The 18820-nt window shown below is 38.8% G+C and overlaps 1 protein-coding gene across 9 annotated transcripts in view; it reads left to right on the top strand.

Moving 5' to 3' along the window:
- TBC1D5 (TBC1 domain family member 5) overlaps positions 1-18820 on the top strand; it is a 602613-nt gene that overhangs the window by 320884 nt on the left and 262909 nt on the right. For all 9 annotated transcript variants that reach the window (XM_070072843.1, XM_017346738.3, XM_008266048.4 and 6 more), the window contains 4 exons: positions 13321-13429; positions 14749-14838; positions 14932-15006; positions 17019-17086. In XM_070072843.1, the coding sequence (XP_069928944.1) occupies positions 13321-13429; positions 14749-14838; positions 14932-15006; positions 17019-17086 (342 nt within the window). The remainder of the gene's footprint in view (positions 1-13320; positions 13430-14748; positions 14839-14931; positions 15007-17018; positions 17087-18820) is intronic.

The following is an 18820-nucleotide window of genomic DNA, read 5'->3' as shown; positions in this document are numbered from 1 at the left end:
CTATTATATTAAAAAAGATAGCCTGTTACTGAGAAACATGTTGAAATTTAAAATATGTCCCAGTATCATCTGCACATAGGGATACAGTTTTCATTCTAGGGTTATATGTACAGTGTTCAGAGCTAGAGAAGTAGTTGAGTCTGGTTGACATATTCTCAAACAGTTCCAAAGACTTTATTCTAATCAACCAGTTCAGGTTAGGAAACTAATTCATGTGTGTGCCTTTTTGAAGCAAAACAGGATAGTTGCACACTCTAAACTCTCACTTCTTTTTAAAATGTGCTTCAAATTCTTTTTTTTTTTTTTTTTTTTTTTTTTTTTTTTTTTTGGACAGGCAGAGTTAGACAGTGAGAGAGAGAGAGACAGAGAGAAAGGTTTTCCTTTTTCCGTTGGTTCACCCGCTGCGCCAATCTGAAGCCAGGAGCCAGGTGCTTCTCCTGGTCTCCCATGCAGGTGCAGGGCCCAGGGACCTGGGCCATCCTCCACTGCACTCCCGGGCCACAGCAGAGAGAAGAGCGACTGGGACTAGAACCCGGGATGCCGGCGCCGCAGGCGGAGGATTAGCCTAGTGAGCCGCGGCGCCGGCCTCAAGTTCTTAAAGTTTTCTTGAACAGCACAATTCTGTTGTCATAGAACCAGACACAGACTTCTTGTTCTTTGGATTTTCTTTAGTCCACAATAATAAGTTCACACTCTCCAAGGTAACTACTGTTTTTTCTACCCTTCCTCTGTGTTACCGCACCTACTTATCCCCTTTGTACTTTGTAAGTCAAACTTTTTTCCCATATGAGAGATTTGCGAGAGGGTGGAAGGGAGTAGCAGAAATGAACAAAGCCAAAGTGGTTTGTGTAGTGTTTTTACTACTGCCCCTGTTTCTCCTGTGCCATCAGGGCTGCTGCTGATTTCTGAAGAAGGAACCACCATTTTCCTGCCTCTCTATCCCTGGATGCCATTTCTAAGCAGAGTATTTTATTTATTCAGTTGAGAGGCAGAGATAGAAAGAGACAGAGACAGACACAGAAAGAGCATTCCCATCTACTGGTTCACTCCCCAAGTGACTGTCATGGCCGGAACCAAAAGCAGGAGCTAGGAATCCAATCCAAGTCTCCTGCATGTGTGTGTGTAACCAAGTAATTTTGCCATCACTACCTAATTGTTCTACTTTAAAAGGCTCTATAGAAAAATGAGATTTTTTTTTTGGTGTTAAACCTCAATTTTCTGATAATATTTCTGGAACATCTGTTTGGTTCATATAAATATATTTGTGGTCATATAATTAAATTGGATGGCATTCATTTTGGGAATACTCAAATTATTAGAAATATGGATAACACATTAGCAAATTTAATATACGAAAGGTAATATCAGGACCAGATTTAGGTTCTATTAAAGTATCTGAACTTTAAAATAGTGTAAAATTTTCGCAGAAGGGTCACTTATAGCTAACATTAGACTTTTGATGAAAATTTAATTTGGAAAAGGAAATAATAAGAAAATGGTTAATCTTTCATTGTGATTTGAAGAAACTATTTTTTTAAAAATTAGTAAGAAAAATGCTACTCCTGGGACTGGCACTGTGGTACAACTGGTTAAACTGCTGCATATGGCACCGGCGTCCCATATGGGCACCAGTTCAAATCCCGGCTGCTCCAACTCTGACCCACGTCCAGCTAATGCTTCTGGGAAAGATGGTGCAGTGGAAGATGGCTCAAGTGCTTAGGCCCTTGCACCCATGCTGGAGACCCAGGTGAAGTTCCTGGCTCGCGGCTTTAGCATGGACCAGCCCCAGCCAGTGCAGCCGTTTGGAGAGTGAACCAGCAGATGGAAGATACCCCCCTCCCTCTCTTTTCCTATGCCTTTCAAATAAGTAGACCTTTTTAAAAAAAGAATGGAAAAATACACCTCTCACTGGAGTACCAACGTTCATGAGAAACAGACAGGACTGAAGTCAGGTATCCACACCACTGATTTCTGTGCTAGGTCAAGTGATGCGATGTCTCCCCAACACTTTCCCTCACTATTTGCTCCGCTTTTCTTTGGATATGCTTTAATAACATGTGTTATTTAAAGGTCACATTTCTAATAGCTTTAGGATGAGTGTTGCAGCACAGCAGGTTAAGCCACCCCTTGAGATGCCCGCATTTGTATCAGAGTGCCTGAGGTCAGATTCTGCCTCTGCTTCTAATCCAGCTTCTTGCCAAGGCAAGAGGCAGCAGTTGACGGCTCAAGTACTTTCCTGCCACCCATGTGGAAAACCTAGATGGAGTTCTTAGCTTCTGGCTTCAGCCTGGCCCATCCCATGATGTTGTGATCATTTGGGGAGTGAACCCATAGATAAATCATCTCTCTTTTACCACTCAGCCTTTCAAATAAAATAAATAAACCACTTTAAATTCTAATAGCTCTAACCAATCAGAATATAATCAGAATGAATGGCTGAAAGGTCTATTGATTAAAGTATATTTCATCACAGGAAGGCCTTACCAATCAATTCTATTTTCTTCCATTTAGTCTTATTTCTCATTTCTCCCTTTATTTAAATTTAAGAAGATGATAGTTTATGATGTTGAAATAGATTGAAATATGCACTAAGTATAAAGTCTGAGCAAATGACGAAGGTGTATAGGTTTGATAATTCTAAAAGCTAACGTCCAGTAGTCTCCTCTTACTCCCTAGTACATTCTAAGACCTCAGGAGATTGTGTGCATCAGTAGATGCATGAAACCACAGAAAATTAATCTGTTTTTCTCCCAACTAAGTCCTTACTATCACACTCTATGGCTGAAACGTCTGTAATTTTAGGCACAAGGCTAAAACTGGCGTGACATTCCTTTTCTTCCCTCACAAGATCACAGATCAAAGATGCATCCCTAATGTAGGTCAACCTCAGGGTATTTTTTTTTTATTAAGTCAAACTGTTTCACCTTTTTAGTTTGCTTTTCTGTGAGATTACCTGAATTGCCACATCACTGCTCTTGTGCTTTGAAATCATTATTAAACAGAATAAAGTTTCCTTGAGCATAAGCATTATAACTCCCCAACAGCCAATCTGATGACTGAAATGGCTCCCACGTGGCTAATGGGTGGTAGTGTGCACAGCATGGATGCACGGGGCAAGGCAGAGCAAAATGGTGTGAGATTTCATCACACTACTCATAACCACGTACAGTTTACAACTCTGAAATTGTTCATTTCTGGAATTTTCCATTTAATATTTTTGGATCCTTATTGACCAGGCATAACAAGCCCTAGAAAGCGAAACTGCAGATAAGGGGAAACTACTGTATGAGCATTAAATAGATTGGGTACAGATAACCTCGATGAGCATAAGAGAAATGCCTCTGAAAATAGAATGGAGAGGTGTACAGAAAAAACCATTATTTAATGTAGGGACACATAGCCGTGTATCTTCCAAATGTACACCACATGTGGACAAAAATAACTTTTAAGTTTTGGAATGTATTGATACTTTGACCGTTTTTGTGTAGAGGGGAAAACATCACTTCTGTGTGGCATTCATTGGTGTTTCATCATGCCAGGTAGTTGAGAAATTACTGTATGTAAGCATTTTTTTAATTAATGGAGTGTTAAAACTATAATAAAAATCTGAAATCCTGAAGTTTCAGCTGTGAATACATTTTGTATTTCACATGAAGGATGTTCAACCAGTAAAGTCTATGCAGATCTTCCAAAATCTAAAAAATTGGAAGCACTTCTGAATCCTAACCATTTTGGATAAGGGATGTTCACCTTGTCATGATTTTTAGTGAATTCTTTTAGGAGGCTTAGGTGGTGATATGCATCTCCAGAAGCCTACGTGAATTGTTTATTCAAATACGTTAATCCCAACAAATCTGAAGTCCATAATTGACCTTAAACTAAAGCTTATCACATGACCCATTTGTTTTCTTTTTAACCTGTCCTTTCTTGGTTCTTTTAGACAATCTGTTGCAGAGTCTGGTTATATCCATATCTGGGTCAGGGTCTTTCCAGCTTTGCCCACCATTGGTACCTAATAGAACTAGCACTGTAACACTGCTGCCACTGAAGATGGACTTTCCTCACTTTCACATTTGTATGTGAGAAGAGTTTGGTGAGAGGAGGCAGTGGCTGAGGATGGTGGTGATAGAAATACCATGGGAAAAGGCAATGAGAGAGACAGGAAAGAATAAGAAACTACTACATATGTATCTGATAGTTCTTACTAGTGCCACTATGCACTTAGAATTACAACATACTGTGTTAAAGCATCTTTTAAGGAATTACCTTGATTTATTTGACCACATGTATTAGTTAACTTTAAAAAAAATGCTTTTTAAAATTGATTTGTATTTAGTCACACAGAAACATACACAGAGAGAGAGAGAGGAAGAAAGAGAGAGAGAGAAAGCTTAGATCCCCTAGTTGGTTCCCTGCATGCCACAGTGGCCGTCAGGCTATCCAGACACTGGAGCTGAGAACCAATTGAAGTCCCCTCCTAGGTGGCAGGGACTCAACTACGTGAGCTGTCACCTGCTGTTTCCCAGAATGTGTATTAGCAGGAAGCTAGAAATCGGAGTGGAACTGAGATTCAGATCAGACACTGATATGGGATGTGGGCACATTAACTGGCTTTTTAATCACCAAGTCAAATATCTGACTCCTTTTACTTATAATGTTTGTTTTCTTTTTCCAGTTGTACTGCATATGAGTATGTATCATGTGCATATTTATCTTTATATTCCTTGAAATTTAATAGTTTCGCTTTAAACCCACGTGTGTGTGTGTGTGTGTGTATTATCAATGTTAAAACATTTTGAGCTTCACTGTCCAATATGGGAACTATTAGCCATATGAATTTTGATTTAAATTAATTAAAATCAAATATGTGATTCTTCAGCTGCATTAGCCATATTTCAACTTGTTAGTTACTATGTGTGATGAGTGGTTACCATTTTGGACAGTTAGTTATAAAACATTTCTGTAATCTCAGAAAATTTTGTTGGATAGTGACGATGTAGGACTTGTACAGTGAATGATGGATTCATTTAATATATAACTCATTTTCATCTTTAAAAAGAAAGTATTTTTCACAAACATATATTTTTATTTGTATGATATCCCATAAGTCCATCTAGTGTTGGAAAACATGCTTTAAGAGATAAGATGGAGGCCAGCATTATGGCGCAGTGTGTTAAGCCACCACCTCCTGTGACCCCAGCACTCTAATCAAGGGCAGGTTTGAGTCCCAGATACTCTGCCTTCAATCCAGCTTCCTGCTAATGCCCACTGGGGAAAGCGGCAGAGGATGGCCAAGATTTCCAGGCTCTTGGTTTGGGCCTTGCTCAGCCCTGGCTGTTGGGACCATTTAGGAGGGGAGCTGGTGGAAAGAAGATCTCCCTGTGTCTCTCTCTCTGTGACCCTACCTTTCAAATAAATAAGTCTTTTTTAAAAAAGAGAGATAAAATGACCTTTTAATTAGGACTTAAGATTTTACTAAATAAATGCCTGTTTTTAAATTCCTGGAAAATGATTTGTTCTTGAACGTACAAGTATTTCCTTTTCAGTACTACTTACATTACAAACTGTTTGGCCAATTCTTTACCTTCTTATAGAAAGTTAGACATCAGGCTTATGCTGTTTATCCTACATACCAATGTAAATGAGGTAGGGTGGCAGTAAGAAGAGAGTGGGGGAGATATGCAGAGAAACGTCTCAAAGGAGGGAATTCTTCCTGACGTATTTATTGTATCAGAAATACCATTAGGGGCAAGTATTTAGCCTGGAAGTTAAGATGCCTACATCTCACATTGGAGTACCTAGCTTGGATCCCTAGCTCCAGCTCCCGATTCCAGCTTCTAGCCAAGGTGCACCCTGAAAGACAGTGGTGATGCCCAAAGTACTGGAGTCCCTACCAAACATATTGGAGCTGTGGATTGAGTTCCTGACTACCAGCTTTGGCCTGGCCCAGGCCTGGCTGTTGCAGGCATTTGGGGAATGGACTACTGGATGGGACCTCTCTTCATCTATCTCTGCTTCACCCTGTATCTCTCTGTCTCTCAAGTAAATAAAAAAAAATCAAAAGACACCGCAGAACTCAGAATAGAAAATTTATTCACTCCAGATAATTTCACAGAGATTTCCTGGTCCAGGGTCCTTTCCTCACCTCATTCCTAATGTTGATCCTGTTTTTAAAAAGTAACATGATGCCCTATTATATACTACGTTTTTATAAAATTAAAAAACAAGGTAAAAATTTTTTCATAAAGTTAAACAGATTTTCTTGATTATTTTTATAAAAGTATAATTGAATTTCCCTACTTTAATGTGACTTTAGAGGCTGCTAAACTTTATTTTTGAAAGAAGTAATGCATATTTTTGTACAAAAATCAGGCATTATATCTGACAGTCCATGAGTTTTTTTTTTTTTTTTTAATTCAGTTCTTTATGTCCTTGTGGATATGGAGGTGGAATCTCAGGATTCCTCAATTCAAACCTTAACCTAAAATCGTCCTAACTTTAGCAGTCAGTCCCTCGTGCAGTGAAGTGTTCTTTGCTTTTGTTTCGGTGGGGCCTCCTCATATGGGAACATATTTTATCAAGACATACGAAGAAATCCATTTTAGGCTGCTGGATAATTGTGCATTCTGTTTTTATATGTATTTATAAATGTGTATGTGATGTGCCCTGATGTTTCATTATGGAGGGAAAAAAGCCTTAAATAAAAGTAAGTTTTAAAAATTCCTGGTACAGGAAGCAAAAAAGCCAGTACAGTTTCTAATTGCCTTGTAGAGACTCTGAGTTCCCTCATTACCTGTGATTTAAGCTAAAAATGAGGTAATTATAGATAACATCAGTGTTTATCTGGTTGATCTTGGCACCTGCAGTCCTAACGTTGTAGCTTACCCATATCTGGTGCCACACTTTACAGTCTGATGCTGACTTACTTAATTTACACTTCTCATATTTCCATTAATTTTAAGTTAGATATTCCTTCTTCTATTTGAATAGTATTTTTAAAATCGCACCTTTAAAATGGTATAAAAGTATTTACTATTCTATATGGAATATTGGAATAATTCTTTGCTAGAAGTCTTTCACTAATATATTTTATAAAGATTAAAAACATTCAGAAATTTACTGTCTCACTTTTTCTTTGCATTTGATAAAAATGAGTGTGACATGATTAATACAGTGGTTTAGAAGTGTATAAATGAACCTTTTAGTATCAAGTTCAGCCATCTGACCTTTGGCTTCCTCAGCTTCAGATATTCCACCCATCTGCCTGTGACTGAGTCCTGCTTAATGGTCACTTTCATCCTGCCCTGGCCTTTTCGTTTTCTCTCTACTGATCTCAGTGAGATGAGCGTGATTGGTTGGCTGGCTGACTTTTGAACTGTGGGACTGGCTCTGAGCACTGTCCTCTTAGCAGTAGGTTCACACAGCCAGGATCTGTCTCCTATCTCTCTCTGTAACTTGCTCAGCTTCCCGTGATGCTGATCTCGTCTGTGAAACACTCACTAATTTCATCATCAGTGGAAGCCCAGTATCTCTCCTTAATCAAGTGTTGGAGATCTTCATTGCTAGACTGTATGACGTCGTCTTTACACTCTTGGCCAGGATTGTAGTTTTTTGCCTTTCTTAAGTTAGATCCATAAAGACATTGATTCCTGTCCAAAAGATACCCAGAATTAGGATGGAAACTATCATATATGATACAGTATAATTTTCTGTAATGTGTTATCACATTTGGAACAATAATTCAAATATTTTCTATTCCTATATTAGTATATTATTTAGTCATTTATACATCATTTGTTTTTAAAACAATTAAATTTAGAAAATACTAACTAGTCTCATACCAATTTATGTTCATATCTTTGGAAATTATTACATTAATATAATTAGGCATATATATCCCTTTGTAATCATCAGCTGCATTTCCTTATTATTTATATGTATTCATTGCATAGTCTAGTGGATTTCCATGTCATAGAAAACTCTTGGAGGAGATGAAGCTGTCTGAACAGGTCTTCTTAAGGGGGAGGGCATCAGCTGTTGCTGTGAAAGTTTGATTCCCTCAGAAATGAAGGTGGCACTCACGGCCATTGTTTGTAGTCAGGCACAGTGTCACAGTGTTCCTTTTTTTTATTTTATTTTTTTGACAGGCAGAGTGGACAGTGAGAGAGAGAGACAGAGAGAGAAAGGTCTTCCTTTGCCATTGGTTCACCCTCCAATGGCCGCCGTGGCTGGCGCACTGCACTGATCCGATGGCAGGAGCCAGGTGCTTCTCCTGGTCTCCCATGGAGGGCAGGGCCCAAGTTCTTGGGCCATCCTCCACTGCCTTCCCGGGCCACAGCAGAGAGCTGGCCTGGCCTGGAAGAGGGGCAACCGGGACAGAATCCGTCGCCCTGACCGGGACTAGAACCCGGTGTGCTGGCGCCGCAAGGCGTAGGATTAGCCTAGTGAGCCGCGGCGCCGGCCCACAGTGTTCCTTTTGAGAGTCCTTCTCAACATAGTGCTTCCATGACAGTCTCTGGTCCACTAGCATCAGTGTAGAAATGAAACCTACATAGGGTGCCTCTCCCAACTTGGGTGCTGATTGTTTTCAGGGACCCATGCCTGCAAGCTAGAATAGCTACCGCTAGACGGCACTCCAGCCTTTAAAAGGAATCCTTAAATGCCCATCCCTCTAAACTGTTCCATTCAAGGCTTTTGCACACCTAAATGACCCAGGTTATGAACCCTCACAACAGCTGTTAACCTACCTTCACAGTGCGACTGGTGAAACCTTATCCCTATGACCTTAGATGTGGTACTCCAAAATGAAAAATCTGGGGAACAAACCACAGATTTCAACCTTGCCTTGTTGCTAGAAGCAATTTTGCCCATAATATCTGGAGTGTCATGTGTCCTGTTAGTGTCTCTTGTCTTCCATCTTACTCCAGGGAGGTACCTTTTCTAATTGCCATTCTTTTTTTCTCTCCACCAGTTATTTATTTTTTTCTGAACTTTAGTTTCCTCATTTGGAAAAAAGATTAAAAACACTCTCTGGGAAGGTTATTCTAGAGGGTAGAGGTGATTTATGTAAAATATTTTTTCATAAATAGATTTTTTGGCATTTTAGTGACACCATTGTTAGAGTTTTGCTATTTATTTGTGCTCTCTCTCTCTCTCTTTTTCTTTTCCTTCCTCCCTCCCTCCCTCCCACACACTCTTTTTCTCCACATACGTCTATTGTGAGTATTCAAAAAATTCATGAAAAATGTGTCTAAAGAAAGAACTATGCATGAATTTTGAAATTTTTGCACCAAAATAAACTTGTCCTTTTAAACAAAAAGATTTATTTACTTACTTACTTACTTACTTGCTTACCTACTTGAAAGAGCTGCAGAGAGAGAGAGAGAGAGAGAGATCTTCCATCTGCTGGTTCACTTCCAAGATGGCTGCAATGTCCAACGTTGGACCAGGCTGAAGCCAGAAATCAGAAGCTTCTTCCTGGTCTCCTCTATGGGTACAGGGGCCCAAGGACTTGGGCCATCCTCCACTGCTTTCCCAGGCACATTAGCAGAGATCTGGATTGAATGTGGAGAAGCCAGGACATGAACCAGCTCCCATATGGGATGCCCACATCATGAGTGGCAGCTTTACCTGCTGTGCCACACCGGCCCCTAAATTTGTCTTTTAATACTATTTTCTATGAACTTTTTGAAGTGTGAACTTTTTGAAGTGTGTGTGTTGTGTGTGTGTGTGTGTGTATATATATATATATATGTTTTTATATGACAAAATTTAGCAATTCCTTTTCTTTCTATTTTGTTAATTAAGCTGAAAAATTCCACAGCTGACTCTTTGATATTCCCCATTCTTTTTCCATGTGTTACTGAAGTTTAGGAGAAGGCCCACTATTCATTTTATGATGTAAGAAGCTTTCATTTGGGCCTAGCTCCTCTAGAAGTGCTAAACCTTTCAGCATTTTTCCTTCTGGGGTCCGCGTAACCGCTAATAGCTTGGGACGTTTCTAAGGTGCTGCAATTATTTTATAACTTCAGTTTTAATTTTGAAGTATGAAACCATTTTTCTCTCCTCTATACCTATTAGAGTACTTTGTATCGATCATATTATTATTTGTTTATACATCCATTGTTCCACTCCCTTCACTTAATCCTTCAAAAAAAAAAACCCTCTATGAATGCTAAGGACATAGCAGGTACTTAATAAATGTTTATTTGCCACGTGTCACAATTTATTGATGAAATACTATTCCATGTTAGGGAAAGACAATGAGTAGATTGTCTTGTGGCCTTTCTGCTCCTCTGTTGTTAGAGCTCTTCATCAGTGTGAGATGTTATGCCTTAATTAGAACTGTAAGTACCCATGAATACATTTAAATGATTGTAAATTTCAGAGATAATGTTTCCAATTCACATGCCTTAGTCTCCTTTTCTCTGTACCAACACTGTAATCAAGGTACAGGGTCTTATTTAAGCTAACAAATAATTATCCTTCATTACATAAGTAGTGTGTAACTTGACCTTAAAAGCCTGCTTAACTTGACAAGATGGCAATGAATTTAGCCACCAGCTGTGCCTACATGTACTTCCATAGTTTCTTGGTACCTATGAATAGGTCTTTATTTTGGAAGACTGAGGGAGTCCTTCATATTCCGACTAGTATCCAGAATTATTAGTGTTTCCAGGCCATAGCACTGCAAGATTTCACATGAATTTCTGTTGGAACTCAAAATACTTTTGAATCTGTGCCTTTTGTTCCTTTTGTTCATAGACCTACAGGTATTCATGCGTTTCTGAGATGTGTTCCTGTGATGTGCATATGTGCCGATTGCTTATCCTGTCTAAATTATTACCAAAAACTGGATGAAAAAAAAACTTCAACAGTATGAGATTTGAGTGTATATGAAATTGTTTAGAAGTAGAAAATATTTAAAGAGCTATAAGGAATCCAAATGATTTAAGATGGTTAAAAAGAAAACAAACCAAGATTTCAGTGAATATTTCTTTGACCTTAGAGTGATTAAAGGTTTCTTAACAATAGAAAAAGCAACAAGAGAACATAAAGTTACATCTAAATTATACATGAATTAAAAACCTTCAATGTTTTGAAAATCTAGACAGTTTGATAAAAAAAGTTCTGGCTGATAAACGTGTGATGTCTTTGATGTATAAAAAACTTTCCTCTTGAATCAATAAGGTATACTAAAATAGAAGCAGTATTATAATTATTATTAAAAACAATGTTAATTTTTAAAAGCTTTATTTGTTTATTTGAAAGGCAGAGTTAGAGAGGGAGAGAGCGGGAGAAAGAGATCCTCCATTGGGTGGTTCACTCCCCAAATGGCCACAAGACTAGGGCAGGGCCAGGCTGAAGCCAGGAGCCAGGAGCTTCGAGCTTCCAGGTCTCCCACACGGCTGCAGGGCCCAAACACTTGGGCCATCCTCTTCTGCTTTCTCAGGCCATCAGCAGGGAGCTGTACCTGAAGTGGAACAGCCAGGATAAGAACTGATACCCATATGGGATGCTGGTATTGTAGATGTTGGCTTTACATGCTATGTCACAACACCAACCCTCATCAACAATATTAATTTTTAAAAACATTTTGTGTTGGATATCCTTCTCCAGACTTTTCATATATTCTTTTAGCTTTCATCATAATTCTTTGAATAGATGCTATTACTCCATTTCACAGTTGAAGAAATTAAGATGCTGTTATTACTGCAATTCACATGGGAGGCTAAGTAACTTGTTTATGCTGCAACAGCTAGTAAATTGTGTACTGTTCTTAACTGTAGGACTGGTTTTGTTGATTCTGGAGTGTGGCTTTGTTTTCCATGCTCTTAACCATTATCCTGTACTGCCTAAAGTGGGCAAAGGACAAGAAAGGAAGTTTTTAAAAGATAAGATAAAATGACTCCAAAAGCATGAGCCTTTTGCAGTTTCACTAATAAATGCAAATTAAAATTAAAATACAGTGTTTTTTCTTGCTAATAGGGTGATAATAAGAAATTCTTGTGGCATGGTGGTGGAAATGCATGAGTTTCAGCATGGGGTTAGAATGTGTGTCCCTGTTGGCGGAAGGGATATGATTGAGAATAGATGTTCCAGGTTAAGGCTGGAAATCCTGCATCTGCCAGTAGGGAGTGGGCCGTTGTCTTTGGTCGCACTTCTGGAGGTCAGATTTTTGAGCTTCTAGTGTTCAGTCAGTTATATTCATGGCTGTTAGCATAGTATGCAAGCTTGTCCTTTCCCTTCCCCGGATGAATAGGGTCTGGTGGGTGTGACTGCATGTGCACGTGTACAGGACGACTAGAGGTTACAGTGGCTTGCTTTTCAGCAAGTCTTTCAAGATATTGTTGCCAGGGTTTCAGCATTGATGATAAATTTTAAATTACAGGCTTATTTGGGGCATGATGGAATTTGAGAGAAAATTCGTAAAGCTGATCTTACTTGCCTCCACTGTTGACAAATGATTCTTGATGTCTGATTTGGTGCAGAATGCAGGGAATATAGGTCTAATTCCTTTATTCAAACTCAGTAAATGGTTTGGGACAATTAATTTCCAATTGTTTCCCAGTAGAGCAGATTTACTTGTATATTAATGAGGCACAGGTGTTAGGCCCCTGGTGTCTGCATGCCTGGGAGGCATATTTCAGTTGTTTATCTACTCAGCCATAGGTACTGCAAGGTATTCAGGCTTGCCTTTAACAGTTTTTACAGTGAGGCTTTTTAATTTTTTGATGCTTTTTTTCAAATTTGCCCGCACCTGTTAAAATTTTAAAACTGATCATGTAGAAAGAAGTTGCAGAGATTTCAATAGTGAATAGCAGTAACAGCTAAAGAAAGTAGTCTTATAATACTTAACTGCCCAGCCTAACATGAAAGAGAAACAAGTTTATCTACACGAATATTTCATGTGAGAATTCAGTGTAATCAACAATTCACCTTTTTGTGTGTATTTTTTTGAGGAAATATGTCGTTGGCAGTCAAGTATTTATTTGGAGTCAAGTATTTATATTAATATTCATTTTTTTGTTTATTCACTGAACTGCACTACCAGCATTTTAGTGGAGATGGAATAGCCTCCTTAGACATTATGAATTTCAGTCGCTGGCATAATTATAGCTATCTACATATTCATTAAATCTACAGAAGAACTGTGTCCAAAAAGACAGCCATGCATTCAGAAACAGTACACAACTAAATATACACGTTTTAAAAGTTGCGTTTCTTAGACTTGTTTTAAAATTAATTTCCTGTAGCACTCCTCTCTAAGCAGAAGAATTCTAACAAAGGGATTCCCGTGCTTTGGTTTCTTTCCTGTAGGAAAGAATGGGAAGAACTATTTGTAAACAACAATTACTTGGCAACAATAAGGCAGAAGGGGATTCATGGGCAGCTGAGAAGCAGCAGGTTCCGCAGCATTTGCTGGAAGGTAAGAAGAAAATATTTATTTACAGTTTGTGATTGCAATAGATCAACACATTACCTGGTGCCCTGGAAGATTACCCATGAAGGGGATCGCTGAATTTTCCAAGCGACTTCACTCCCAGTGTTTGGCCATTCCTGTTTATCTTTCACAGGACATTTCCTAATGCGATTGAACCACCTTAGTCCTGAGTAACTGGTGATGATAAAGCAATCATTTGAAATAACCATCTTTTCTTCTTTTGATGGCGCAAAAATCAGAGCAACACTTCTGTGTTCTACAAAAATGTTTGCAGAAATTCTTGAGCTGGGCAGGAAAGGGAGGGGGCAATTAGCTTGCAGGTTCTTACTGTATCAAGTGTCATCATTTAGTCATCCTCGCTTTTCTTTTCATAAATAGAGGATCGAAAGAATTTTTCACATTTCTTTTGTTTAAAAGCACAGAAGTCAAGGCAACAAGGAGAAGTAGAAGGAAATTGGGTTAGTGTCTTTGAAGGAAAGAGCCTGTGGTTACCAAAACTGGTATTTTTTTAATTGCTTTGAAATAGTATCCTCTTTTGTTCTCCAAAAATGAATTAATTGGGATTTAGACTGGCTTCTAAAATGACTTCTACCGAAAGTTTTTAGGATTATCTGCATAAATTGAGCATACTGTGTCTGTGCAAGTAAAGACAGTAAGAAATGCATGATATATGGGACAGTTTTAGATTTAATAATTTAGATTTAATAATTAAAATACATTTTTCTTCTGTTATATGCAGCAGTAAAGGCAGGAGACCTGCTGCTAAAATATTTGTATACAAATATTTGTATACCACCCCCATTCCCTGTTGTTTAACTTTTAGTATTCTTCATTTGCTAAAAATAAACCCAAATCCAGATTTATTTTAATGTTTTATTAAACTAAATTAAATCAGATTTGTCTTTTTAAGAGTGCTTGTTTTCTAAGCTGATTGCCAGTTATAAATTACATTTTTGTTGTTGTAAGAGGAATCACTTCACGTTGCAGACTGTGACCTCTGTCCCCACACTGCTTTTCTCTACTCATGACCTGTTCGTTTTAAAACAGAGCCTTATACCTAGAGTTGACTCATTGGACCTTGTGCTTCTTAATAACCCCTGCCACTTCCATTAACATTGAAATCATACTCAAGTATGATTCAAACCTCAGTAAATTTTTCTTAATTTTTAATATAAATGTGGAGAGGGTTTTGACATGAGACATCATAAATATCATAGTTCTTTTCAATTTTTAGGTGATTGAGTTTGGCCTAGTTTCACATTTTATTATGATTTGTATGAAGATTTTGTTTTTTTTCTTGACAGCTATTTCTTTGTGTTCTTCCTCAAGATAAAAGTCAGTGGATAAGTAGAATTAAAGAATTAAGAGCATGGTATAGCAACATTAAAGAAATAGTAAGTAAATAGTAAATTTAATTGATGTAATTGTTTTCTTGTGTATTCTGTATGGGTCAGAATCTCTGATCTTTGTGTTTTTTTCTTTCCCAGCATATCACAAACCCAAGGAAGGTTGTTGGCCATCAAGATTTGATGATCAATAATCCCCTTTCACAGGACGAAGGGGTAAAGTTTGTATTCATCTCTCAGCCTCTTTTATCTGTAGGAAAAGGCCAGTGTGACCAGTTACCAGTCGTTCTGTGTTACAATACCCAGTGTATTTCTTACTGCACATACGGTAATGCTAAAACCTGATGGATATTGCCGGACTGTGTTCTGTAGGAGGTGTAGGAGCTCTTTCTGCAGAAAGGCACCGAGAGATGTCCCAGGGGTCATTGAGAAGGAAGGGTTACAGGCGAGCGTGAAGTTGACGCCAGAGCCAGGTTGCCAAGGCTGCAGGGGACAGGGTGGCTGAGGACAGACAAGGGTTCATCTTGAAGGCCTAACTCCCAGGGAGAAAGAAGTAAATATGGAGGAAGAAAACAAATACAGGAAAAGATCAGGCCTACCTCTACTCATATTCCAGGGAAGACTGCAGGCTACTTTCAAGATACTGTGTAACTTCTTGAATTGCTGCTGCTCTGATTTCTATTTACCTGAAAAAGTGGAGGGGAGAGTTTCTCTTTAATATATATTTTCCCCCGATTATGTATATGATTAGCATAATTCAGTCCTCGGTACAGCAGCATAAAATAATCAAGTAACTTTTTTTTCGGATTTATTTATTTATTTGAAAGAGTTACACAGAGAGAGGAGAGGCAGAGAGAGAGAGAGAGAAAAAGAGAGAGAGAGAAGTCTCCCATCTGCTGGTTCAGTCCCCAGTTGGCTGCAACAGCTGGAGCTGCGCTGATCTGAAGCCAGGAGCCAGGAGCTACCTCCCAGTCTTCCCACATAGGTGCAGGGGCTCAGAAACTCAGGCCATCTTCTACTGCTTTCCCAGGCCATAGCAGAGAACTGGATCAAAAGTGGAGCAGACAGAACTTGAATTGGCACCCATATAAGATGCCCACACTGCAGGCAGTGGCTTTACCCACTACACCACAGCACCAGCAAGTAATTTTTAAAACTTTCCATAGATTCACATTTTAAAATGTACATAGAGCCGGCACCATGGCTCACTAGGCTAATCCTTCGCCTGCGGCGCTGGCACCCCAGGTTCTAGTCCCGGTTGGGGCGCCGGATTCTGTCCCGGTCTCTCCTCTTCCAGTCCAGCTCTCTGCTGTGGCCCGGGAAGGCAGTGGAGGATGGCCCAAGTGCTTGGGCCCTGCACCCACATGGGAGACCAGGAGGAAGCACCTGGCTCCTGGCTTCGGATTGGTGCAGTGCGGCGGCCATTTGGAGGTGAACCAACAGAAGGAAGACCTTTCTCTCTGTCTCTTTCTCACTTTCTAACTCTGCCTGTCAAAAAAAAAAAAATGTACTTAAAACCTATTAGGTTATAAAAAAAACCTTTATAGAAAACAGTACATGCCTTTCTTAGTGCATTGGTTATTCAGGTCAGATTGAAGCTGGGAGCACTTGGCCAATGGCTCCTACTGTAATCCTTTTGTTGTTTAGGAGAGTAGCAAGTACAGACCAGTCAAAATATTGTTCACTTGATATAGGTAATAGAAATTTTTTAAGATATAAGCAATAATAACAATCTGGAAAAATTGATATTAGAATAAGGATGTGCTTTTGAGATTAATAAAAATTAGCATAAGCTCAGTTTTCTTATCTGAAATATAAAATAACTCAGGGAAGGGTAAATCTAGTCATTTAAATTAGTAAATTGGAGCAGGGGAGGGGTTTTAGCTTAGTGGTATACGATGCCATTTAAAACTCCTAGGACCCACAGTGGACTACTTGAGTTTGTATTCTGGGCTGTGGCTCCTGACTTCAGCTTCTTGCCAAGGTAGAACCTGGGAGGTAGCAGTGATCGTCCAACTAGATGAGTTCCTGCCACCCAGGATAGACCTGGATTGAGCTCCTGACTCCCGGCTTCAGACCTGGCCCAGCCCGGGCCATTGCAGGCATTTGCGGAGTGAACTACCTGCCTCTTTCTCTCCTTCTTGAATTTTTAAAAGTTATTAAATTGACATCATAAAAGTCAACAAAAGTGTGAGCTTATTTCAGATGAATTGTTCTTTTTATTCCAGAGTCTTTGGAACAAATTCTTCCAAGATAAAGAACTTCGATCAATGATTGAACAAGATGTCAAAAGAACGTATGTAGAACTGTTTGCAAGTTATTTCCAATAATTCAAGTTGGTGTCACTTCTTTATAATTTTAGCAAAATGCAAAATCCATAGAGGAGCCATACTTAATTAAATGCAGTATTCTACTTGTGTTAACAATAAAGTTTTTTAGCCAAATATTTTAATAAATACTATTTTCCATTCCCAGCATACAGATTCCTATGTTCCCTTTAAAAAAATAAATTACATTTGTAGTGCTGATGATCTTAAAATAATATTTAATCAATTCTGTCAATGCCCAACAGTTATTTGAAGTCATGTGAATCTGATAAAGTTGTACTGTGTAGTCATTATATTGGTATTGCTAGAAAAACTTATCTCTTGCTATTTGTGTTTGAATTCCTTTCTTACCAAATGACTTTTTAAGTAACAACCGTTATTCTCATTTTTCTTCCTCTTGAGACCATTCATTTGTGTAAGCAGCCTCTTCTCTCCTCTGCTCAGTAGTTCCATCATGAAAGAAAAGTTCATTTAGCACGTGGGTAATGTCCGTAGCTATTAGATATTGGACTTCATCATTCTTGGTCATCCAGTGGAAGCACATGGAATCTGTGTCAGAAGATCCTAGAGTGGCTTTTAGCTAATTTACTCTCTAATTGTGGACAGTTTACTTCCAACATCTTTCCTTCTCAATTTCCTCTGATGGGTATGAAATGAAGGTAATAGTGACCACCTCTCAGGACTTTTGTAGATTAGTAAGTACAGGTTGAGTATTCCTTCTCCAAAAGTTGTGGGTTCTGAAATGTTTCTGATTTTGCAGTTTTTTGGATTTTAGAATAGTTACATTGACTTTCCTGAGTCATCATCCCTAATCCAAAAATCCAGTTTTGGATTGGATTAGAGATGCTCAACTTGTAGATGTAGTAATGCTAGTAAATTAGGTTCATGCTTTAAACTGTAAGGTATCACATAAATATTAGTAAGGTTAATTTAATCACGAGGGCCTGGGACTAGCCATGGATGCAGTGACAATGTCATGAGTACCCCCAGTGGCTTCCTCTACATCCTTCTGTAGCCTTACCCGTGTGCTCCGATTTCAGCTCCTACTATGTGTTACAATACCCAGACCTCTGGATTTCCACATTCACCTCCTCCCCTGTACCAAAACTGAATAGTCAGATGATGTGGTCTGCTGTTAAGGTTACCTGCATTTTAACGATGGAATTTTCTATCTTAAAATGAAAATCATTCAGAGGAACTGAGAGTTCCAAGTAAGCACAGCTATAGATAACTGTGGATGCTGAGGGAGAGCATTTGGTTGGCTTGAGGTGCCCAGTTAGCTCACTCTGTAGGGAGGCTACTCTAAAAGTGTCAGGTGTCACTGTTTCATCTCTCCAGTGTACAGTTCCAGAAAGTACATCATCATTGCATTGTCACTCAAGAGACACACAAGAAATATTTGAATAAAACGGAAGAAGACATTTCCTCAGTAACCATTGAAGTATCTGGGCAATCAGGCAGTAAAGCAGACCTCATAAAATCAGAATGTTAACATTGATTGTTAACCAAGCAGTAAAGGTATCTCTTTTAAAAACTCCTAGGCAGTTATCGTTACAAATGTGACAACTTAAGATTGGTCTGTCTCCTAACTAGGATTTTAATTAATCTCTCCATGCATGGATAATGGAAATGGAGGGACTATGGCAACTATGCAGATTCACACACTCAGATGCCATGGGAGCCAGATTAGTTAAAAGAAACAG

The sequence above is a fragment of the Oryctolagus cuniculus genome, chromosome 4, assembly GCF_964237555.1.
Source record: "Oryctolagus cuniculus chromosome 4, mOryCun1.1, whole genome shotgun sequence".
NCBI classification, from domain to species: domain Eukaryota; kingdom Metazoa; phylum Chordata; class Mammalia; order Lagomorpha; family Leporidae; genus Oryctolagus; species Oryctolagus cuniculus.
Note: the sequence above shows the minus strand (reverse complement) of the source record. Positions and strands in the feature narration are given on the sequence as shown.